General features: G+C 41.4%; 1 protein-coding gene across 6 annotated transcripts in view; it reads right to left on the bottom strand.

The window, feature by feature from the left end:
* The window catches only part of NELL1 (neural EGFL like 1), a 469,358-nt gene that overhangs the window by 224,921 nt on the left and 218,576 nt on the right, over positions 1–25,861 (bottom strand). For all 6 annotated transcript variants that reach the window (XM_075927737.1, XM_075927739.1, XM_075927741.1 and 3 more), the window contains exon 13: positions 15,616–15,741. In XM_075927737.1, the coding sequence (XP_075783852.1) occupies positions 15,616–15,741 (126 nt within the window). The remainder of the gene's footprint in view (positions 1–15,615; positions 15,742–25,861) is intronic.

The following is a 25,861-nucleotide window of genomic DNA, read 5'->3' as shown; positions in this document are numbered from 1 at the left end:
TCAGCCGCTGCTGAAACTGACCAGCGGTTGACTACAGGAAGCCCGAGGCAGAGCTGCTTTGCCCCGGGGTTCCTGGAATCAGTCGCTGATCAGTTTCAGCAGCAGCTGACTTGGGGACACCTGGGGTAGAGCAGCTGGGGTGCTGCCAGGGAGACGCGGAGCGGCTTTTCTCGCCGCGGAGGACACAGGCGGCGGGACCGCCGAGACACGCCATGGTCCCACCGCCCGCGTCCTCCGCGGCTTTGCTCCACGTCTCCCTGGTCTGCTGGGGGGATCTCCCAGCAGACCAGGGAGACGCGGAGCAGCTTTTTCTCGCCGCGGAGGACGCAGGCGGCGGGACTGCCATGGCGCGTCTCGGCGGTCTGCTGGGGGGGATCGTGCAGCTAGTTCAGGGTTCCCTCACCCCGTTCTTAAGTAGGGATCCGACTGCCTGTATCTAGCTTCTCTTTAAACTCTGTTACAGTCCTAGCATTCACAGCCTCCTCTGGCAAGGAGTTTCACAGGTTGACTGCATGCTGTGTGAAGAACTTTCTTTTATTAGTTCTAAACCTGCTCCCCATTAATTTCATTTGTCCTCTAGTTCTTCTATTATGCGAACTAATAAATAACTTTTCTTTTTTCACCCTCTCCACACCACTTATGATTTTATAGACCTCTATCATATCCCCCCTCAGTCTCCTCTTTTCTAAACTGAAAAGTCCCAGTCGCTTTAACCGCTCTTCATATGGGACCCGTTCCAAACCCCTAATCATTTTAGTTGCCCTTTTCTGAACCCTTTCCAAGGCCAAAATATCTTTTTTGAGGTGAGGAGACCACATCTGTACACAGTATTCAAGATGTGGGCGTACCATAGTTTTATACAGAGGCAGTAAGATATTCTGTGTCTTATTTTCTATCCCTTTCTTAATAATTCCTAGCATCCTATTTGCCTTTTTGACTGCCGCCACACACTGTGTGGAAGTTTTCAGAGAACTGTCCACGATAACTCCAGGATCTCTTTCCTGATTTGTCACAGCCAAATTAGCCCCCATTTTTAAAAATAAGTTTTAAAAATAAGTTTTAAATCAGTTTTCACAAAGGGGGAAAATAATATCATAGAATCAAAATCTGTTCAATTATAAAACTATTTGCAGGTACAGCATGGGACACACTCGATTCTCTAAAAGTTTGAATAGTCACCAACACATACTATAGTGCACTTTAAGGCAGTGGGAAAAATTCCACTCCCATTTATATCTACTAAACAAAAATATTTAACATCAATGAATCTACTAAAACGCTCCTCTGATGCAGTCTGAGGAGTTGTAACACCAACTTTGGTCAGGAGCAAAGTACAGAAAAGTACAGAAAAGAATGGGACAATTTGCCACAGGTACCTAAACAGTGACTATACAACACTCCTATCGCAACTTGAAACAAACAGCTGTTCATTATTATATTTGTGTTTCAGGTTCTTTTCAGTATTAATTTAGGGATGTTTAAAAGGAGCTTCTTTGATCACTTGTACAGTAATTGATCCTCAAGAGTCAATAGTTGTTAATAAAATACTAGTTTTGTCTTGGTCAATATCCACAACGCCATTACATTTTCAGCACAAGTATAAAAATAAAATGAGATCACAGTGAAACAAGTACTTCAAAATGTTATTTCAAATACATACTTTGATTAAGAATGAAAGACTTGAACATGTAAAAATATACTGATTATAAATAAAACCTGCTACAAATTTAAATTACACACCCAAACTGGCTACCACACTTGGAGCCAGACACAAATCCCAGTGAATTTAAGGGAAAGAATCCTATTGAGCTCAACAGGCTTTGGGTCAAGCCTATGATCCCTTTGGTCTTGAAATACGAAGTTTTGTAAAATAAGACCCAGAGTTCATGAAGCAAATAGAGAGCTGCAAACACCAAACCTGCTAAGTGACACACATTTTGCAGGTCTGTCACACATTTCTTGACAGAACAGTCCCATCCGTTTTGTCTCAACACCTTTCAGGAAAAAAAATGGCACAAAGTTATGTGGTTGTCTAGCCCATGCTAATATACAGTGGGGCTGCTGTTCCGCGGTAGTGGGTGAATAATATGATGTATGCTTACATTGAAATTTAAAAAAAACCAACCCATGGTACCGAGGCTGGGAGCCCAAGTCAAGGGTAGGTTTTGTATTAATACTTGTTTTATATTTTGTATTTTTAGTGATTGCATTTTAAGAAAAGGGTGGGTGACATCTTTTGGGGGCTCCGCTTGAAGAGTAAGAGCATCATGTGGAACTGGTGCTTTTGTGTGTGCACTCAGTAGAAGACCTTAGCTGCGCAAGCTCAAAAAAATCCAGAACTTGATTTAACAAGCATCTTTCCAGAAAGCAAACTTCACTCTTGAAGGTGTCACATTAACTTTTGTGGAGGGACTGGATGCCTCAAGAAAGTGCTTTTTTGTGATAGTACGGTGTCACACCACCTTTTTTTGGGAGCACTTGTTGCTTTTCTCTTGCACAGCCCCCAGCCAGCCCAGGGAGCACTGGCGCTTGACAAATTTTTCCCTAGCATTTTTTTTTTTTTTTTTGCTTGACAAAACCATTGGCAACCCTAGTTCAGGCAACTTTAAAAAAAAAAAAAAAAGCACTAGCTCAAGATATTGCTAAGATGCTTTGAGACCATTTGCATATCAGTCACAAGTCTGACTCGAATACAGCTCATTAGGGATTACAAGCTTTTACCCATGTAACAGATGTTGGTGGCCATATAGGAAATGAGTTTTGGGGGTCTCAGGTCCAGCTCCCATGACACAAATGAATTCCCACACAATGCATTAAACTGACAGACTCAGATGGCAAGCCAAGAATTTTATGGGCCATGTGGACAAAACTACCCCTATACCTCTTAGGGAAAATCCTCCCAGATAGAACTCATGTTAACATCCACACAACAGCCCAGATCAACACTCTGAGATTGATCCCCTGGTGATTGATATAGTGGGTCTAGTTAAGACAGGAGAAATTCTAGGAGGGGTGGGTGAGATTCTGTGGCCTGCACTGTGCAGGGGGTCAGACTAGATTATCATAATGGTCCATTCTGACCTTAAAGTCTACGAGTCTATGAGACCACAGATCACTCTCTTATTGACCCTGTTACTCTACCGTTGATGAGAATACTAATGGTATGTCTAGACTACCGCGTTTTGTCGACGGAAGTTTTGTCGACAGTATCTGTTGACAAAACTTCTGTCGACAAAGCGCGTCCAGACTACTGAAGCTATAGACAAAGCTATAGACAAAACTTTTTGCTTTGTCGACAGAGAGCGTCCAGACTACAGGACGCTCTGTTGACAGAGGGACTGCTTTGCCAGGTCACAGGGTCAGCATTTACTTCCTTGTTCTGCATGCTTAAAGGGGCACCCCCCCCCCCCCGACTAGCCCTTGCTCAGCTGCTGCAGCTGCCTGCAGGGATAGCAAAGGTTCTGCAGTGCCTGTTTGGAGTGCCCTGCTTCCTGGCACAGCACAGCAGTGTGGGGTTGTTTTTTTTGAAGGTTTTTCCAAACCTTTCTGTACCATGGAGCGAGAGCTTCCCCTGGCCAGGCGCTGGCCCCACTCCACGGTGCTTCAAATGCTGCTGCAACTGCATGAGACTATCATGCTGTTAATGCCTGGTCCAGAACCTGAGCCCAGACTGGAGCCGCTCCTTCAGGATGCAGCAGCACTGTTCCTGCCTCCAAACTTTTTCCCGGACAGGCGATGTTGGAGGAGGGAAACAAGTACGGACTGGTGGGACCGGCTCGTAATGGAGCAGTGGGATGATCAGGCTTGGCTCCAAAACTTTAGGATGCGGAAGTCCACCTTCCTGGAGCTTTGCAACTGGCTTGCCACCACGCTGCAATGAGAGGACACCCACCTGCGCCCTGCCATCCCGCTGGAGAAGAGGGTAGCTATTGCCCTCTGGAAGCTGGCCACTCCTGATAGCTACCGGTCAGTGGGACACCAGTTTGGTGTGGGGAGATCAACTGTTGGTGCTGTGTTGATGGAGGTAAGTCCCTTGGGGATGGGGGGAGAGCAGTCCGTAAGGGGACTGTAACCAAAAAAGGGTGGGTGGGGGGCAATGGAGGGGAGGTGGTGGAGGGCTCCTGTGCCTTACACCATCATACTACTGGGAGCAATCACTGGGGGGGGGGGGGGGTCGCCAAAGGACTTAGGCAACCCCTCTTACAAACACACACAGATTATGAAGTATGTGTCTATTTTTGCAGGTGGTGAGGGCCATCAACTCAGAGCTGCTGAATCGGATTGTCCACCTCGGAGACCTAGACACAATCATGGCTGGTTTTGCAGGGCTGGGATTCCCAAACTGCGGAGGAGCGCTCGATGGAACACACATTCCCATCCGTGCACCACCCCATCGAGCCGCCCGGTTTATCAACAGGAAAGGGTACTTTTCCATTGTGCTGCAGGCCCTGGTTGACCACCGTGGACTATTTACGGACCTGTGTGTGGGGTGGTCAGGCCGGGCACATGATGCTCGGATCTTCCGCAATTCACACCTGTACGAAAGGCTGCAGACAGGAACCTTCTTCCCCCAGCGAACCTCTGCTATTGGGGACGTAGAGATGCCGGTCTGCATTGTGGCCGATGCGGCGTACCCCCTCATGCCCTGGCTTATGAAGTCATACACAGGGCATCTGACCCCGAGCAAGGAAGTGTTTAATGCGCACCTGACACGTGCCCGTTTACAGGTAGAATGCGCATTTGGCCGGTTGAAGGGAAGGTTTAGGTGTCTGCTAACTCGCCTTGACATGGGGGAACACAATATCCCAGAGGTGGTGGCAGCATGTTGCATCCTCCACAACCTGGTGGAGAGCAAAGGGGAGGCCTTCCTCCCAGGTTGGGGGCCAATGGCTGAAGTGGAGGGCAGGCGGTTTGCGCAGCCTCGGACAGCTGCCGTTCGCCAAGCCCATCAGGCGGGGGTTCGCATCCGGGAGGCTCTGCGTGAGCGCTTCTCAGCTGGTGCCCTATGACTCCCCAAGGTATCCCCAATGGGGTCTGTGGGCCTTCCCTCCCATCACAAAACCTTCCCTCCCACAATCCATCCCTGCATCAGCCTCTGAAAAGTTAAGGGGCACACACCATGTTAAACTTCAAAAAAGTGTTTATAAACAAGTAACGTTAGAAATTATATCTGTAATACAAAATAGAATTGTTCCACAACAGTGAAAAATAAAGTTCTTTTTTTAACTAATAACGTGTGTTTATAACTGAGGTAGTAGGGGGGATTTCAACCTGGAGGGAGGGAGGGAGGGAGGGAGGATGGATTTCCAACCTGGAGGGAGGAAGGGAGGGCAGACACCTTAAGGGTAATGGCGGCCTTGCCTGGGCCGCAAGGCTTTGCCACCCCTGGTCCGTGGACCCAGCCGTCCTCGGGCTCGAGTGGGGGCTGATACTGACTCTTCCCTAGCAGTGTGGGGGAGGGGCAGGGCTGGAGGGGTGGCAGGGGCTGAGGGAGAGGAAGGGGTGGCAGGGGCGGAGGGAGAGGAAGGGGTGGCAGGGGCGGAGGGAGAGGAAGGGGGGCCAGAGGGGGCTGGGGGGGGAGGACGGGGGTCAGAGGGGGCTGGAGCGGGATGGGCAGGAGGAGTCCCCAGGGGGAGAGGACCTGGCACAGCCAGGGACTCCCGGACGGTGGCACACATACTCCTCCACTCTGGGAGGAAGTCCTGCAGCAGGCGAGTATGCCACCGAGCCTCCTCCCTTGCTCTTTCTGCCATGGTCTCGTGCATGCTGGCCATGGTCCTTTCCATTTTTTCCATGGCCTCCACATGCCTCCTCAGGTGGTCATTGTAGGTCCTCCAATGCCGGCGGGTGCTGTGGGACCGGGTGGGTGGTGGCACAGGGGTTGCGCGGCAGACAGCAGCAGCAGGTCCGGCTGTGGAGAAGAAGAGGGAGAACCGATCAGTGTTAGCAATTCACACACAAGTCCATACAACAAGGGATGGGAATGTTGTTACTGGTAGGCCACGTCTGGCCTTGCCAGCCGCCTTGGCTGCACAGGGGACCCGTTGTGGCTAGGACAATGTCCACCTCCACCCCCTAGATCCTCCCACCCTCCACTGTGGCTGTCCAGGCCAGATCAGTGTGCAGCCACAGTAGGACAGGGGCCTGCTGCACCTTGGGTCTCCCATGCCCCCCACCCACATACCCACCACCTGCCCACCTGCTTGTACATGCACAGAGAGATGCAAGCTGTCCAGGAGGGAGGACCAAGATGTGAACACTGCTCTGCATCCTCTCTGCTCCCACCTCCCCTGTTCTGTGTCTGCACTCACCTGATGTTCCTTCTTCAGCGTCGGACGGTGCCTGCGAGGCTTCCCCTGAATCTGGGACAGGCTGCAGACTCAGGGTCAGGGTGTCCTCCGTCTGCTCCTGTGCCTCCTCCTCCTCCTGAACATCTTCCATGGGGACCTCCTCCTGGCTATGCTGCACCGATGTGTGCAAGCCTGTCTGCACAAGCACCGATGCAGACATTGGTTCCTGGCCTCCCAGGATGCGGTCCAGTTCTTGGTAGTAGGTGCAGTGCACTGGGGCTGCACCTGATGCCGAGCTCTGCTCTCGCGCCTTCATATATCCCTGGCGAAGTTCCTTAACTTTTGCACGGACTTGCTGGAGTGTCCGTGGGTGGTGCCCTTTATCGGCCAGCCCCTGAGCCATGCAGCCATAGATGCTGGCATTCCTGCGCCGGGTGTGCAGGGCCTGGACCGCTTCTTCCTCCCCCCACAGTTCAAGCAGGGTCAGGACCTCAGTCCCTGACCAGGCTGGGGCTCTCCTTTTGTTGCCTGTGGTCACCAGGGCTGGCTCCCTCGAAGGTCCTTGGGGGCCTCGTGGCGCTGGAGCTGCACACATGGCCACGTGCAGGTGACGCTGGGAGAGCTCTGAGCTGAATGGATCTCTCTGTGGCCAGCTTCCTGCCACAATGCCTGCCAGGGATGTCTGTGCCTTTAAAACATGGCTACAGACAGGACCAAGAAGAGGTTTTTCCTAAAGAAGGACTCTCCAGTAGGGGGCTTCCCTGGAGGTCTCCTTCTGTCGACAAAAGAAACCCCTGCGTCCAGACTACCCTTTTGTCGACAGAACTCTGTCGACAAAGACGTTATGCCTCGTAAAATGAGGTTTACCAGCGTCGACAAAACTGCTGAGTTCTGTCGACGTTATGTCGACAGAACTCAGTGGTAGTGTAGACGCTGGTATAGTTTTGTCGACAAAAGTCCACTTTTGTCGACAAAACTAGGTAGTCTAGACACACCCTTAGTCAACAAGAGAGTTTCTCCCATTGCCTCCCTGCACTATAGAGCCCATAGTAACTCAGATTAAGGTACTTCGACATCAGTTGTGTTATTCATTTAGCTAGAGTTGTGTAGTTTATGTCAACTTTCTGTTCTAGGATAGATGTAGCTTGAGACATGCTGGCAAGGCCATTCACATGAGAAGCACAACCTGCTGCTTCCCTGTAGATAAACAGAGAGCTTCATTCACTAGAGCTAAAGGAGCAATAGAACCACTCAATTTTTTTTCATGTGGCATTGACATACATAAGCAAATTTATTTTTAAAAAGCAAAATATTTGATTAAATAATTAGCACTTCATACAGACAGCTGCACAAAACTTGGCAGCTATGAAAATCTAACAAACACTAGTTATCCTAGACTATCATACCAATTTACCTAAATTTCTTGTCTTAATTATTAGAGATCAACATAGTTTCAAGAAATTTAAATACTTATATTACCGTCAGCCTATTCTATAATTAAGCTTTTTTAGCAATTATAGAAAATGAATTGGAGAAGAAGACTTGAAAGATCAACCAAACATTCAGGACAACCTAGGTCTGCCTCCACAGCTATCTTCATTGTAACAACACCTCTGAAGTCAGACATTTACTAGAGAGCGCAGATATCACAGTTTATTTGGCATATATTTTCCAAAATGAAAGACTTCAAGAACAAGCAACAAACCAGACTCGTCTTATAATTTTTAAAGGGGGAAAGCTCATGTGATCAAATGAAGTGAATGATGAGTGGTGGGTTGGAAATTAATATACAAACTCATTTAAATCTTGGATATTGGGGCATACAGATGATGCAAAAAAGTGCTTACAAGATTGCATGAAGAGACTGAGGTGGGAGGACCAGAGTTACATCAAAAGATCATGCACAGTGTGCTTAAATGCATTTGTGTTGGTTTTGTATAGAATGTAAATTCATATAAAACAAATGTCATTGTTGAATCAATTATTGAAAGCATACTTTTAGGTCTTTTTCCACCAGTAATTTCTATGGTTTGATTAAGTGGGTCTCCAATGCTGGTCCTGAATACAACTTTGGGCAATTACTCAGGTTCTCTGTGCCTTGGCTTTCCCTCGGTGGAGATTAAAATATTTATTGGCCTCAGAGGAATGTTGACAAGCATAATTAATTAATGGCAGTACACCATTTTCTAGGCCTTCAAAGAAAGTACTCTGGAAATTCAAACAAATTCTTCTCCTTAGTATAGTCATAAATAGAGCACTGGCAACTGTTTACTATTAAGGCCTGATAAAAAGCCAAATAGAAGGCAATGGAAAGACTTCCACTGAGCTAATGGGCTTTGGATCAAACCATTTGATGTGATTTTGTTTCTGGTGCCTCCTTTTTCATTTGGCTGGATTTACTCTAAATTATCCCTGTCTTTTGTTGACTTGTCCTGCTGAACAGATAAATGCTCTCTGGGTTAGCCCATCAGCATACAGATTACATGCTGCTGAATTTAATCAATATCCCACTTCGGGATTCAAATAAATGTATCTGCATTTTAAAGGTTCCAGCAATGAACTCTAATTTTTCTTTATAGTTGTAAGAAAAAGTGCCATGGTGACTGTAAGCCAAAAAAAAAAAAATTATACTATTTAGCACCAGGAATGAAATGTTGTCCTTTTCTTCAACACCTCCTACAAGAATCTCCAGAAGAAAAGAGACCAGGAAACTAATGTGTTTTTAACATGTATTAGCGAGGCAATGCAGTCAGTCAGTCACAGGGTGCTTTATGCAATTATTTAAAAAACAGGAAATTTCAATTCAGGCTGCTAGTTTTCAAAGTTGAACATTAAACATGTGGGAATAGATGTTCACTCTCACGCTGGGTGTTAGACATGAACGTCTGAAGAAGTGGGTTGTGCCCACAAAAGTTCATGATACCATTTATATGTTTTGTTAGTCTATAAAGTGCTACCAGACTATTTGTTGTTTTTTTAAGTTTATCCTGTACAGACTAACTCGGCTACCCCCTGAAGCTTCTTTTATATATTAGTGCCAATAATAACCCCTGCAAAAATTTACACTGAAACTTCGTAGACTCCAGTTCTAGTTAAGGAAGGAAGGGTGGCCTGAGACCTGTGACTGAAGGAAGAGTCTGTGTAGCTCAAAAGCTTAATCTCACGAACAGAAGTTGGTCCAATATTATCTCACCCACCTTGTCGTCTCAGCTTCCAAAAGCATTTAGGACTAAATACTGCTTCTAAGGCACAACCTAACTAATGGAAGGGGCACAGAGGTACAAAACCAGAAGTGGCTTGGGAACCGTTAACTAGAGGGCAAACTCTGTCCTTGGGGTCCTGATATACTTGTGTTCTATGCAGTGTCTGATATCCTTTGTGATATTTCCTCCATACTAAACCTATTCCATGGGGTTTCCAGATGGTAAGTGCTGAGTGATGAGCTGGAAATTAATGAGTATACAGACTCATTTAACATATCTAAGGCAGATCTTTGAGGTAGGGATAGTCATTCTTGCCTGTGAGTACAGTGGGATGCTGATATGTTTGAGGCCTCTAGTCACTAACATAATACACATTTATAATAAATAAATTGGAGCTGAATCTATTTCCCAGTCTATACATGAGAAAAATAGCTATGTAATAGATAGTTTTTCTGGACTATAGTCAGGATTACTTAGTTAATAACTGGATACTCTTTGAAAATTATAAGCACTAGATAAATGCCAAACAACATTTTTAACAAGAAACATACATTTCAGTATATCACCAGGGGAGAATATATTAAACATGATCTATAAATATTCTGGAAGCTTTTGAACTAGTAAACATATTTGTTTGCTCACTAACCCAAATCTTAGATTTTGATTCAATACATGTAATTTCATTTCTCTCAATGCTTTAATTCTACACAGTTACATTTTAGTGATGATATGCATTGATTTAGACTTGTGCAAATGCATCACACGCTGTGCAGAACTTCAGAAATCTGTGCCTTTACACTGCAAAATGTTCATGCTTCCTCTCTGAATGCTTATTTAATTTGCCAACAAGTTAGGGAGGTAATGGATTTAGTGGAATAGGTTTCAGTGATAGCATTTTCCTTGCGAGAATGTCCGTAGTATCTATGTGTTGCCTTGATTTAAAACATCCATTCAAGACCTATTCAACAATACTTTGATTCTGGTTAACTGGCTGCCCTTTCAGATTGCCATTTCACCTATGTGAAAGCTGCTGTATTATTATTTATTATTATTACCGGGTCAAATACATCACTTCAGAGGTCTGACAGGTAAAGTACAACTACTGAGTTGTAAAGACACTGATTATTGTAAGTGTAAACAATTTCTCCATCTTTTTTCCCCTCAAACTATATGAACAAATCCCTGTAATTTTGAACTACTATTCTGGATTTTTGTTCCCTCAAAGCCAAGCATTTTCAGAATTCCAGGTAATTCTGAGCTTTACTCCATTCTGCTTATTGCCAACAGCAAGCCATATGAGAGAGACTGTGATTATATTGGATAAAGCATTCGAGTCAAAGTTATTACTCCAAATACCACAGAGAACTAATGGGAAAGTACTTAAGTGATAATCCACAAAAGTCATTAGGATCCATCATCTGCTGTTGTCTCACTGTACTATAGCTCGAAGAGTGCAAATTGCATTGTAAGTAATATTTAATTATAAGATTATTTTTAAACAATGGGTTTCTATCAAAAGCTGTTTTCTCCACAAAAGGAAGAATACTAGGATAAATGATATATTTTGAAAACAACACTCAAGTTACAACACACAAGAGTTTGCTTCTTGGAAATATGTCATTTGTTGAATGATTCATCGCTTCTGCAATGCCAAGGCAAAAAAAGAAATAATACACACAATAAACTGAAATTAAGACTGACAGGCAATTCTGGGCTAAGTCATGTGATATAGTATAAGCTGCAAAGATCCCAGTAAATTTTACAAATTAGACAACATTCACAAAGTAGGAATGAAATATGAAAGATTATTCCATCTATACAAATTATCAGCAAGTCTATCACTTCCCTCAAAAAGGTATCTAGCTGCCAAACCAGCCCACAAAGAAATACAAAACATTGTGAAAACTCAAAATTCTGCCATTTTGTAATGGTTTAGATATTGGCTAAATTCACAGGGCCACAAATTCAATTTAACAGCAACTATACTGGCTACAGAGGGAATTTAGCCTTGGACGAGTTTGTAAAAACTATTGCATTAGAATAATCTAAAGCCATGATTTTATAACGATTCCAGATTTTCTTTCACCTCGGATGAATCCTTCGTCAAATCTGAGTTTTCCCTTTCTCTGATAGTCATAGTTTTAAGGCCAAAAAGGACTATTATGATAAGAAGTTTCATTTCTTGCATAAGAGAAGACCAATACTGTACTGTGTTTAAATGTACAAGGCCAGACTTCACCCTGCCTGTTCCACATATAAATATTGTATGTTTAGCTATTAAAATTTGAAGACTTCTTTATGGCCTACCTAAGACAAAGGAGCTGATTTGTTCAGCTGATGCAAAGGGAGAATGCAGGTTAGAAGCAATATATTGAGGCACAGAATGATATAGAAAAAGACACGTAAAATCTAAAATCTCAAAGGACAGAAGCAACCCTTCAAAAATGAAAATACAAGATTCATAACAACACTTTAGAAAAGAAAAAAGTAATATATATTTGGGAATAATTCCTGTGCCAGTACATTAGAGCAAGAAAGTTCACAGGGGACTTCCTTTCCAATATAAGCAACAGGGCAGAAACTTTTCATAACATGAAGGATATGGCTAGGAAAAGAGGACAGCTATTGTTTTCTCAAGCTTGCCTGACTTATTTATTAGATAACAAGGTTAGATTTACCAGCCAACTAGTGAGCATGCTGTGGTCAACAGCAACCACTAACTGGCAACTAGTACAGATGGCCAGTAAATCTCACACTGCAGTGCCACTCTTGGGAGTGAGAAGCACATTTCTCTAGTCAATAGTCTTCTTCAGGAATTGAAGACAAAGTATCTCTGCTTCCACTTACTGAGTGGCCTGCGATGTAATTTAACTTAGAGTAGTTAACCAACTTTTGAATATAATGAAGTATGACTGCAAGAAGCTTCTTATTGAGCAGTAACTTTTGTTCATAACTGTCTTTCATTGAAATAATTAATATACACAACTCATAGCTCCAAGAATAGGAGACTACAAAATATTAACACACCTTTGCTGGTGTGTAGGTCAAGAGCATCACCAGACTGAACAGAATGATAAGAATATACCAGAGCTGAACCCCATTGCACCAGCTCTTGTGCTAATATGCGATGTAAGACTGCTTGGTGACTCCAATCAACATTATATCATCTTAAAACATTATATCACTTGCATTCAGTTTATTATTTTAAAGCAAAGCTTTATGCCTTGTCAAGATACATCTTGTCATGTTTTGAGCACTTTCTCTGAGGTACTCAATGCTTTCAACTGCCATTGAGGTCAATGGTTAATTCTGATGGTCCTCTGCACTTCGGCAATCTGGCCCAATAACTACGGAAGAAGTTGAAATCTCACAGTACCTTCCACATTTGGGTTTTTCTTGAGTTATTCCAGCAGAAGTAGTACACTGCTTACTCTATGATCTAGAACATCTGCCTTTGGCTCAGAATTATATAAAATAAACTCAGAACTGTTCACATATCTCAGAAAATAAAAATGAAAAGTTTACATTGATAAGTTTGTGGCTCTAAAGAGACCCGTTTGTTTGCTTAACTGCCTTACACATAAGCAGAGTAATCTTTATTTTCTCACAAAGCTTAGCTCTCTCAGGATTGGTCCCAAAACATATAATTAATCAAAAACAGCCTTCCCATTGGCTTTGACTCAGTACCTAAGAATATATTAGGTAACTGAGCAATTGCTGCATTCGATGTGGCTTGTAAAGACATCAGTAGCAGCAACTGTAGGCAAAAGGCAAGTATTTGCTAAATGTATTTTCTAAGCTGCATTCATATAGGCAACTTTTCTTTTATTCAAAGCAAAATCCTAAGAAAAAGATGTCTTACATTGCACAATTACAATAATAAATGAATTTAAATTAAGTCAATCAGAATTATTTCTAATTATGAATTACCACTGCAACAAGGGTTCTCCTCAACTATGTGGAACGCATGAACCCTTTCAAAACCCCTACCTGGGATGCTAAAAAAATTAATGGTTTTAGCAATGCAATGAAAACTGCACAGAATATGTTCTCTCACTCATTCAATTATTTCTTACTTTTACAGAGATTTTTGTGCATCTATGCAGTAAATGAATATTCACCCATTACTGTCAAGCACTTGTGTTATTACTCTACACTTTTGTTGTATATCACAAATACCCTGTGTTTTAAATAATCTCCACGTCTAATGGCACTGTCTTGCTGGAATGAAAGGATTATTAGGAAATTAGCAGTGAAATGTAATATCCGACTATCAAAAAGGTTTACCATCATTATAAAAATGATTGGGTATACAAGGAAAAAAGAAAACACCCCACAAAATTCAATGACTGACTGTTTCCTACATGATGGTTTGTAAAAGATTAATGAGAACTCAGGACTTACTTACAAGGCAGAAAAAATGATTAACGTACACACAAGTGTAGGGAAAATAAACCTATATTGAAGTAAATTGTTTAGCATCATCCTGTCTCAGGAAGTGAGGACTTTTCTAAAGCTGCTGTAAGCTCTATGACACTACGTCACTGTTGTCATGGAGCAGATAGTCTCTGTGATTCTCCCTAAGGATAATGTATAGCTCATAGCATGATTTCCAGCCTGGAATAATTACTCTCATATTGACCATCTTTCTACTTGAGAAAGCAGACTGTCCAATATAATATCAAAACCTGGTTTTATTACAAGTTTACTTATTTCTGTTTCAGTAAATGTGTCTGATGCTGCCCCAGGGACACACCGAAGGTTCTGAACATAGCCTTGATTGAGGGTCTTCATTGAATGAGGTTATCATTTTAGGCATGGATAGGATAGAGCACTTCAGGAGATTCTCTCACATTCTGGAGAAATAATTTTTCTGTGATAGCGAGGGAAGTCGCCTTGAGATGTGTACATGGAAATAAGACTAATCCAAGATCCTTTTAGACTTTTAAGGACTGATTTTGCTAATACTTATTAAAAAATTATCTACTCTGGTGTATACAACAATTGTATTTGTTCTCTACCCTTGATAATCTCTGTTGTAGACCAAGAAAAAGTAGAAATAGGAACTCTCAAATTTAACTTCCAGCATTAACACTAACGTTTTCGAGACTGTCAGACAAACAAATGTTTAAGAAAATTATACAGATATGCATATGTATCACTACATCTGCGTGGTAAACTGATATGCTTGTGTCTTTCTGTCCTGGAATATCTGAAATATTTGAATTTTAAAGTGACGAGATTGTTATATATCGTAAAAATATTTCAGGTCATTTTATTTGTTATAATGTTCTAATTTTCTTCTTCCTTTGAGCCCGATAGTGTAGGGACTCATGGCAATGAAGAACATTGGCTTTACAAGCAGAAAGATACAAAAATTCATCTCAGTAAAAATTCCAACTCTCTAATATTTTGATTAGTTTATCTGCACTATACATAGCCTCTTCAGAATACAAGATGATGTGGTTTAATCAGCATTCATTTGGTGCAACCTATATAATTTACCTATCGCTTCACATCTTTGACATTTATCTGACGCTGTTCATTAATTCATCTCTCCCAAGATTAATTCCGGTGTTTCAAACTACTGAGAAGCTCCAAAGGGCTACTGGAGAAACATTTACTTCTTCCCCTCAACAACAAATAGAATGCCCTCTGCTCCCTCTCACCACTAAAAAATATTACACTCGTCTGGAGCACAAAATCAGTCATTTTAAGCCTTAATGAAGCGATAGGTGTCTGGAGTCAGATAATGGCACCTATCAAAGCTGGAAACAAGATGCAGCAGGAGTTTCCCTTACATTCAGTCAGTTCCACTGGACATATAATGAGAAAGTAAGGTAGACAGGTACCATATAGCCTCCTTCATTACTTCTAGGTAGACCCCCTAAGCTGATGGTGTTGATCACAAAGAGTGCCTGAACTCTAGATCATTCTGTGTCTGTCCCCTAAAAGGTGTGCAGAGGAAAGAAGGCTCCTTATGCACTCTCACCCACTTGCATATTTGCAGAGGGCCAACTATAATTTGGTCATGTATTTCAGAGGGGAGATTTGGTATACAATTGGTGAATACACTAAAAACAGAATATTTTCATGCTATTACAAGGATGTAAAAAGCTTACCTGTACATGAAAAATCATCCACACGGATATATCCCGGGACACAGTCACAACGATATGATCCAGGCAGGTTCACACACACTGTATTGGCATGACAATAATGCATCTTAGCAGCGCACTCATCAATATCTGAGAAGGAAAAACAAACAGTAGGAACATAGTCAGGCGCACAGTTTAATACCCACAGTGACTCAGTACTGAAATAAGAGAAGAGAAATTCCAATTACAAACCCCTGAATAACCTAAAAAAAGCAAGATCTCAAATTCTAATATTAAACTACCAGAATAAATTTACTAGCAAAATCTTTCTAAAGCTGGAGTTAAGGCTCCTGCAATACAATGTTGTCCTCTCTCTGCTGTATTCTTTCAAACTCTAAAATGACATACTAGAAAAACCAGGAAATACTGAGCTGACATTTTCCCCCGTATTTTTCCTTAGACAATGTTAGCATTACCACAATAACAACCAAAACATTACAAAGAACTAGGAGATTAACATAAAAAACAACAAATAGTCTTGCAGCACCTTAGAGAGTAACAAAAAATGTAGATGGTATCATCATGGTACCATTTGTTACTCTCTAAGGTGCTGCAAGACTATTTAGTGTTTTTTAAGTTTTTCTAGTTCCAGACTAACGCACTACCCCTCTGAAACTAGGAGATGAACAGTTTAGGTACTAGTTCCCAAACAATACACCCATACCACTTTCTGCCCCTGTTAAGAAGTTAGAATACAAAGATGCAGTAGTTCCATGTTCAATGACACTTTGTCAATTAAGTATCACAGTGTATCAGTCAGGAGCAGGGATGGACAGCAGTGCTTGTTACACAGCAAAAAAGTGCTCTGATTCTGCAAGTTCCTAATTTGCACAAGTTGCAACACCTACTTAAGACCCCTTCCAGCAGTCTAATATCACCGAAGCAGGACAGTGCTTCAGATCATGTCTCCATTCATTCCCGACACATCCCTATGCTTTGGGTACAAGGTAGAACTGGGCCAATAAATTCAGCTTCTCCTACACAAGAAGGAATATCAAAGGGTCATATAAGCCAGCTTTTTATCTGCTTTGCCTCATCATAGTGCCAAAGCAGATTTAGCAGGGCCAAGAACCTCCCCTGCAAATATATTTGTAATTAGTACATCACAGTATCTATTGCAAGGCCACCACTTTTTTTGTTACCTGAGAGGGAAGACTGAAACTGCCATTAATTAAATATTGTAAAGCTCACTCAGAGGCAATCACCCCCCCACCACTACCACCCTCCCCAAAAAATATAAGGCACATTTACTTTAGGACTGATCAAGGACTTTTTCTGATTTGGACTGATTTTCCTCTCACTAACACCAGTTTATATGAAGTAACTCTATTGACTTCAGAAGATTTATTTGTGATTTATGTATGTCAGTGTAAGAGAAGGGAGACTTATAGCCATTTTTCTTATTACATTCACCTTATAGGTTATTTTATTGACTGTCCATGCTCAAGAAGCTGAATTGACAGCAGCACTGGAGACTGAAGTCTCTTTATCTCCATTGTACAGGTACAGATCAGACAGCAACACCAAAAGCTTCACCACAGCCCTCCTACCACATGCCTCAACTTTGGTCTGATAAAACTTGCAAGAGTGACAAAAAGCAGTTCAGTTTCCATGCTGATACAGTCCCTAGGCTTTGTGCTGGGAGTTGCAACAGACACACAAATTGTTTATGGTTTCTATGTTATTGGACAATTGTCCATAGGAACTAGACTAGGGCCACTCACTATATTGTTTCATATTGGCCACCAAACAGCTGTTAGTTGATACGCACTATTAATCACTAGCAACCTGGGCTGGATTTGAAATGATGACCTGGCAGCAAAGGACTACACATCCCATTACAGATACCTTGAACTATCTCACTATCCTCAATGCTTCCAATACGAAGTCTCTTGATAAAAATTTATAAAAATGTCAAAAGCAGCAGGATTCAAAAGACAAATGCCAAGAAAAATTCCCCCCCGCATCTACTTATCACACCATTGCATGCTAGGGCCACCTGGGACACACAGAGGTATCTATGTGTATTTACACTGCTTCACTTGCTGCCTCTTTTTAAACAGGCTTTTCACTCATAGCTTTGAGGGATTTTGTTCTTGCAGGTTGCTAATTTTCTGGCATAAGAGAGAAGTGAAAGCTGGCTGAAAGCAACCCAATGTCAAAACAGAAACCTAGTTATCCTACATTTGTCTCTAGTACCATTAAGGAAGTCTTTGGACAATGACCTAAAAATAAAAATGGGGATACTGGAAAATTTTGAAGATGGAGAAACTCATTAGCATTTGATTTTTTATATGAAAAATGCTAACCCTTCCTCAAAAATAAATAGGTAAGGCTCCTTCCAACTTATCACTGGTTAAAAGGAAATATACAACCCAAGGAAAAAAAATATATATATGGTACATTGATCCTGTTAAAACCCAAAGGAGATGAAGAACTTAAAAAGTTGATTTGATTACCAATTTGCAGGAGCAGTTCTTACGTTCAAGTAATTAAAAGACTATGAGTTGGGGGTTGTCAAAAAAGAGGTGTAAGGAATGAGAGGAAGTCTTCTCTCGTCTTTTGCCACACATATAGGCCCATCCTCCATCTCATCTTGTGCTTTCCCCCCCTTATATTCCATATTGTCACCCTATAACTCTAGCTTTAGCATTTTATTTTAGTCAGCAGAAACACACAAAAACCCTACAAGCCTGCATCTCATAAGACACTAGCTAAACAGTTAAGCATAGAACTTCAAGGCCTGTGAACATCTGCAGAAGTAAATGGTCCAACAGTTACCTTGAGTCTTGGGGAACAGGGAACAGCATGCTTAAGGGGAGAGTTTGTGCATAGTGATTCCAAGTAAACACAAGAACACTTAACTGATACTAAGCTTAGATATTTTAGTATAAAATGTTGTCAAATGGTTAACCATGAAGTTGGCTTGGCAGTGAACTGATATATATAATAATTAGATGACATTATTAATATACTAATCTATAGGATAAAGAAAATCCAACATTACTAGGATGAGGAGGTTAGATACGGACAATGGAGGCTAGATATTGTGAATAAATATTCAAGATAGACCCTAAGCCTTATAATAGGCCAGACCACCATGTAAGATTGGGGGGAGGAGGGGACACAAAGGACATAAGTGTTATCAGTTGACAGGGACCAGGATCATCGCTTAGCATGCCAAAGACACAACAATTCCTTTGTCTCTTGCCACCTGATCCCCAAGGAAGGATGTTAATAAGTAAGTATGTGAGAACATACATGAAGAATGGTACAAAACAACACCTTAACTCCACATATTTTCTATCTCTTTACGAGTTTTTGGAGTTTGTGTGTCTTTACTAATGGCGCTAATAAAAATAGTTAAAACTTTGCTTTGCCCTCAATAGTGTGTCTTCATTGTGCACATTGGGATTCCCAACCAGACTACAAACTTAATAACCTTGAGTTGTTCTGCCTGATACTGAGACTAGATCCCACAACCTTCCAGATCTTTAATTGACAATTAATTAAAATCAATAATAATTAATCAGCCCTAAATAACTGTGCTATAACCTACAGTTCATTACATTCTTGACTACCTTTGTAGTAATTCTAAGACTAATCAACATGTTGCATTTTTTATGGAATACAGCCGTTCCCCGACTTACGAACAGGTTACGTTCCACCTGGTTGTAACTCTATTTGTTCATAAGTCGGAAATACATGCTTTTATATACAGTTGTGCTGTTCGTAAGTGCAGATGGTGCATTCGTAAGTCGGGGCCCGGCTGTAGTCATCAGAAGTCACAAGTTGGCAACAGTATTTTGCTGCTACACATGTCTATAAATTACACAGTGGTATGCATCAGTAGGGGTATAATAGAACTCAAATTGTGATTCATGTGTTTAGATTGCTTGCTGCATTTGAAATATCAGAGGTTATCTTCTGGTGGGCTTTTGAGGTGGTAAAAATACATGATTTATGCTTCTCTCCAGGCTCATGAAGCAGTTTGTTTTTCTTTTTTAAAAATATACATATGGTCTTTAAAATGAATCTTGACACAGCATAATGATCCTTCACATATCACCAACTTCCATCTGCATATCTATTCTCTACAATAACGGACATATGTGGGCTAGAGCTTTTCAATGAGGATCACTGCATCATGGGGTATATTCTGGTTTCATAAGGAGAGTGAAGGTATTCTTTTAGTAGGATCCAAGTATTTCTTAATAAGTACTTCAATAGGCTTTATTGTAGTGGGCTCCTTATGCCCACTACAATTTAGCAGCCCACATAGGGGTTATAGTTCCTCTGTTCATAAACAGAAGTACTGCTCTGGAGCATATCCCTGACAAAGGCAAATCACTGTAGATCCATTGGGCTGCTCCAATTTAAACCAGCAGAGGATCTGGCTCTTCGTTTTCCAGGTGGCCACCATAGGATGATGATATATAAAGATATAGCATGATGATACCTTGATGTTGAAGAGCCTACACTCCTAATGTTTCTTATCACGCCTAATGTTTAAAAAAGGCCAAAAAATATCACTATCACTATGGGTGACCTCCTTGACATCAACATTAATAGGTGGAGTCAAAAGAAAATTAGAGGGTAAGGGAAAATGAATTGTATTAGTGTACAAATTGTTTTGTTTAATACTAGTGCATTATTAAATGTATATCATGTAAACACATACAATTCAGTTAAAAGTTGGTGGAAAGCCACGTTAGGTAATTACTCCCTATAATAGGGAAGGCAAACAAATTTGGAAGTAAGCCCTGAAAAACCAAGCCTGATCGAAGACAAAAACAAGATAAATTAACAGACTGAATATGTACCCAGGTACATTTCTGGCTCTAAAACAATATTAGCTCTATGCTGAGAAAAAAAAAAGGCAACTGCTCTCTTTAAAGGGTTTTTCCTTGCCTGAAAATGTGCTGAAACAGTGGGACTCTGTGTGAATTCACAGCCAGAGTGTGTTGTGGAACTAAGGAATCCATATACAGTAGACATGGTGATGCATACTATGCTGGGCCTGGGAGCAAATTAGTAGATGTCGCCTGCTGCTCCTCTCTTACATGGGGTTTTGGCCATGTGGATCTTTACGTCTCACCTCAGAGTTCCACTGTGGAGACATATTGCCACAAATATATATTATACACAGCCTAGAGTGATATACTCTGCTCGGTTTTTCTGCTATTTTGAATCATATCAAGACAACTTTATCCTTACGGTAAAGTAGGTGTAACTCCTTTTATTGAAATGGGAGTTGTCTCTCTTATTCCTATGAACTGACTAATTATTTTCATTATGTGAACCCCATAAGCACCTAAGTAAGTAGCCACAGAATGTGACTTTCTGTGTACATGGATATGCAGACCAACTACCTTCAACAGTCTGGTCACAGAGGTGAGTCTTCCACCTGGTTACTCAGACAGTCCCCACCATATTGTAAACACATTGGCAATTTAAAAAAATAAAGATTGTGCAGATCTTCCTTTTTAGATGATTGGCTCCCTAACAAAACGATGTGGCTCCCTCCTCCCTTCCTCTTATCTCTGAGGCTGCTACATGTAATGCAAATATGTAGCCAGTCAGAATAACCTTGCAGGCAAAACAATTCAAATGACCCCATTGGTAATTGCATGCATTTTAAAATAACCTTTTTAGACAGGGTTAACATCATCACTAGGTGAGATTCCAGTGCTTATCTAATGGAAGGCAGTAACATTTATGTACCAAAATGAATTAAAATAAAAAGTGTTCGAGCACAATAATAATGATATCATTGGAAATCCAAACAGGATCTTTCTACCTGCTGGGCTTAATTTCAAAATCAAATGCTACCATTAACATATCGTCTCAAAACCTATTTGCTTTCTTATTTGGAATAACATGTGCCAAATCGCATCTTAAACTGCCTATCCCACAACTCCACTTCCCAACTCCAAAAGCTCTCTTCTCCAACCCTGAGATCAGAAATTTATTCTGCCTCTTATGTGCAACATAAAGTTGGTATGGCTTATCTTAAAGACATATGCTGTGTCTTGTCTAAACGACCTGGGACTTTTTCTACAGTAGGACTAAAAGTCTCATTAGTAAGCTCCTGAAAGGCCCAAAGCAGATCTTAAGGTGCTGAAAGCTTGATGATACCACAAAAATAAAATATTCTAAAAGGTATCTTAGAATTCTAGATAATCTAAATAGATTGACGAGAGAAGGGGGAATCCAAATAGAGTATTTCTTGCTCCACTGGCTTCCTATCATACTCACTCCTCATCTTCAGTGTTATCCTTCACTCTGCCGATCTTGCCACTCATTTCTCACAATTCCTAGTCACACCATCCTCTGCAAGTTTCATTTGATTTCAGCTTCTTTAGCCACCTTCTCCCACTCAGATTTCTGTGTTCTTTCCAGACAGCTCCACTGCATCCAATAGCTGAGAGAGACTCATTTCCCCACTGCCTTTTGTCTTCAAATTTTGCCTCAAAAACTACTTATTTCTAATACAGGTTGAACTTCTAACATCTGGGATTCTCTGGTCTGGCAACATCCGTGGTCTGGCAGGACCACGGATATTGCTGGACCAGAAAGCCCTGGTTGGGCAGGTTCAGAAGCGCAGCCTGATCTGGGCTGGTGGTGGGGAGCACAACCCCAGCTGGTGAGGTGGGAAACACAGCCCTAGTGGGGCTGGCAGCTGGGTGCACAATGTGACCGGTGCTATGGCAGTGGTGCTGGCCTCTGTCTGGGGCGAGCGTGGTGAGGGACACAGCCCCGGTCTGGGCTGGTATGGCGGGGCGATGGAGGCAGTGGCAGGGAGTGCAGCCTCAGCTAGGAGCAGAGCCTAAAGCCAGATGGAGAGCCTTAACCTCCTCTTACCCAACAAACTCCATTGTTCGGGACCACTCAGGTCCCAAGAATGCTGGACAACGGAGGTTCGACCTGTAGCATTCTGTCAGTCTCTATCTAAATGCTCCAAATGGCTGCTTGCAACCCTAAGACAAAAATAATACAAAATAAATGACAAAAACCATGTTACATTACAATTGAGGTAGTTATGCCAGAGCAAATTTTCTTAACATAGGCAAGGCTCAAAAGAATATAAAGGGAGTCTAAACCTTTTCTGAGCTAGAAAGTTATACTGCTTTAACTATATTGTCATATTCAATGCAGCTAATCCCCTTGGGCATATGCAACTATATCTGTACAAAAAGACCGTTATACATGTAGTTCTTTTCCATACAGGCAAAGGAACAAGCTCTGTTGGTGTAAGTCATATTTACAGCAGTGTAACTACATCCACACTAGGATTTTTCCAGTATAATGGTACTGAATAAAAGAAGATTCAAACTCCTACTCGAACTAGTTACTGTCTTTTAGCGAATATAACATGCGGGTTATATTCGTTTTTACAAACCCTGCACCACACCCCACCCCACCTCACCCCCCGCGGGCTATACTCATGCGCAGGCTATATAGGGGTTGTTTTTTTTTACTCGATGGAAGAGGATATATTGGTAAAACATTCAAATGCAGTCTAAGTCTTACCTAGAGGAACATATCTCTTAAGGATGACAAAAGCAAGTGTGAATGAAATTATCCAGCCTCTCCCCCTTAGGGTATGTCTATACTTGCACTTGATCAACTATACTTTTTTCCATTCACAGGTGTTTAAAAAACCCCCGGAGAACAACAAAGTTTTGTCATGTCAAGTAAAAGTGTGAATGCTGCTTTTGGGAATGAGTGTTCTCCTGCCAACATAGCAAAACCTGCTCACTGGGGGTGGAAGAATTTTGTTGGCACAAGTGCTGACACACAGCATTCATAGACACTGAATTTTAGTGATACGGCTAAGTCAACTCAGCCTTGTTGCTAAAAGCTGCAAAGTGTATATATACTCTTGTGTAGGCAAGTTATTAGTCCTTGTCTGACATATAGACTCCCTGGTAGGCAGGGACAAGCACAGTGACTGAGGTTCCAAAAGCCACTGTAATATAAATAATATATTAGAACACTTGTGCGTAAATTACACCTAATTAGACTTACCTCTGGATTTGGCCCTCCATGAGATAAACGAAAGATTATCACTTTGCAAACAGTACAGTTACGCCTTGCCTTTTAGCTGCACATAATCATATGGACTTCCTAATCTTCAAAGTTCCAGTCCTGGAGCAAATGTAATTTTACTATGCAACAATTGCAGAATTCCCTCAGGACTATAGTTCCAACTCTTGTTAAGACTAATGAGCTGTTTGGAAGTATCCCATCCATATAGACACTTCTGGAGGCCCTGATGCCTCAGGCAGGCAATGTGTTCTCTATAGCGCCGGCCAGATGGGCCCCTTTTACAGCCATTGAAAAAGCAATATATAAAAAAGCAGCTTTGGCTAAAGAACTGATAGTAATTAGAAGTGTGAATCACCAGACCTGCATGTTCCTATTTTCTACTGATCTCTCCCCTTTCCAGCCATGTAAATATCAACTGCTGCTCCACACTGGAAAACAGGGTGTTTTGTTACAGCTCTTGAAAGTGTAAGGTATAATTTTAATGCTGTTGGGATTTTTTATTTTACCCTATTGGCTATATTAACCATAGGTACTCACTGGTTCACTTTTGCAATGATCAGATATCTTCCATCAGAATTAGACTTCCTAAAGTGCTTATTTTTTCTATTATATTTGGGAATAGTCCAGCAAGTAGCAAGTGTGTCTGCTTGCTAAATTGTGCACTGACATAGTGAATTTGGTCTTCATCACCTTTGGAATATTGCCAGGGTACAGCATGTGCTCATTTCTCCATATCCCCTCTCTCTTGTTAATGTTCTCAACTTGAGTTCAAGCTCAGATGCACCAATTAATCTAGTTATACTACACTGATTTTTTTAACCTGTTAAGTTCTTCACAATCTGAGTCTCAATTAATCTGGACCACAGTCACTTGTTTTACCATTCCCCCACAAATCCCATCACCCTGGTACCTAGCATCAATTTAAGAATTAGCAAGAGCCTTTAGAATTCTCTGCCTGAGGATATCAGGAACAGTCCCACTTTTAAAATCTTGATCAACAATTCCCTCTTTTTCCCTTCACTTTTCATCATTAGCTTGGTACAGTTGGGCACATTATTAGGGCTCTGTATTTTAAAGTGCCTTGAGATTTCTTAGCATACAAGATTATGTAAGTTGAATGTGTTGTCATCAAAGATAATTAAAACTAGAATGCTGCTGCATTATTTAAAAAACAAAAATCAAGCAATGTTGGATTTTTGCGGCAGAGAGAGTATTAATAGAAAAGAGATCTTTTCATAAACCTAGCTGTGAATAGCTGTGACTGTTTGATAAATGCATTAATGGAAATATTCATACCCTTACAAATATTTTTTTTAAATATTTGACAGTATAGCTCCCAGGGTTGGTTGGCAACCTATTCATAAGATAGTGATGACAGTTACAAATAAATTATTTTTAAAAATATGCAGCTAGAATTCACATATGATAATGCAGCTTAGAGATGGCCTATTAAAATAATAACAAAACAGAACAGAAACATTGTGGGGGAACAGGTTTTGACTAACAGGTCATACTCTGTCTTTTATTCAAATATGCAGCAACTGACTAAAAGAAATCAGGACTATTTGTTTTTTTAACTATAACAACAGCAACAGCAACAGTGTTTAAAGCCAAACTGAAATCCCAGTTGGTTTTACCCAGTGTTATTCAGCCTTTTCCTTTTTTAAATTGCTCTTTGGAAGTGTGCCATGAAAGTGCATTTAGAAGATAGCATAAAGAAAGGGTTACTAAATGTTGAGTCTGAGTGGGTGTAAAGACTTCTCTTCAAAGCCACTGTTTGACTACCTCTTCCGCAAGATGTATTTCAAAAGGCCCGTGTAATGAGAGAAATGTTTTCCCGAATGATCAAGTATGAGCCTATAATATAGTAAGTATCCTAAAATCCTACTGCATTAATGGCTTAGGCTGCTATACACTGCTCTACCAGAGAAACTCAGTCCTAAACCCAGAGACTCACCCTTGTAGTGGGGAATTTGTCGATGTTGTAAGAGTTCTATATTGCCTCCTTGTACCACCACCATTCAAGGCTACTATTATAGAGGACATGACTTGGGATTGCTTCACTCAGGCACTTAATAGCAAGGCTGTTAAATTCAGATTCTAAGCCAGAAGGCAGCATTGCAATGAAGCAGTAGGAAGCCATCTAGCTACTCCTGCT

The sequence above is a fragment of the Pelodiscus sinensis genome, chromosome 4 (genome assembly GCF_049634645.1).
Source record: "Pelodiscus sinensis isolate JC-2024 chromosome 4, ASM4963464v1, whole genome shotgun sequence".
Taxonomy (NCBI): Eukaryota; Metazoa; Chordata; order Testudines; family Trionychidae; genus Pelodiscus; species Pelodiscus sinensis.
Note: the sequence above shows the minus strand (reverse complement) of the source record. Positions and strands in the feature narration are given on the sequence as shown.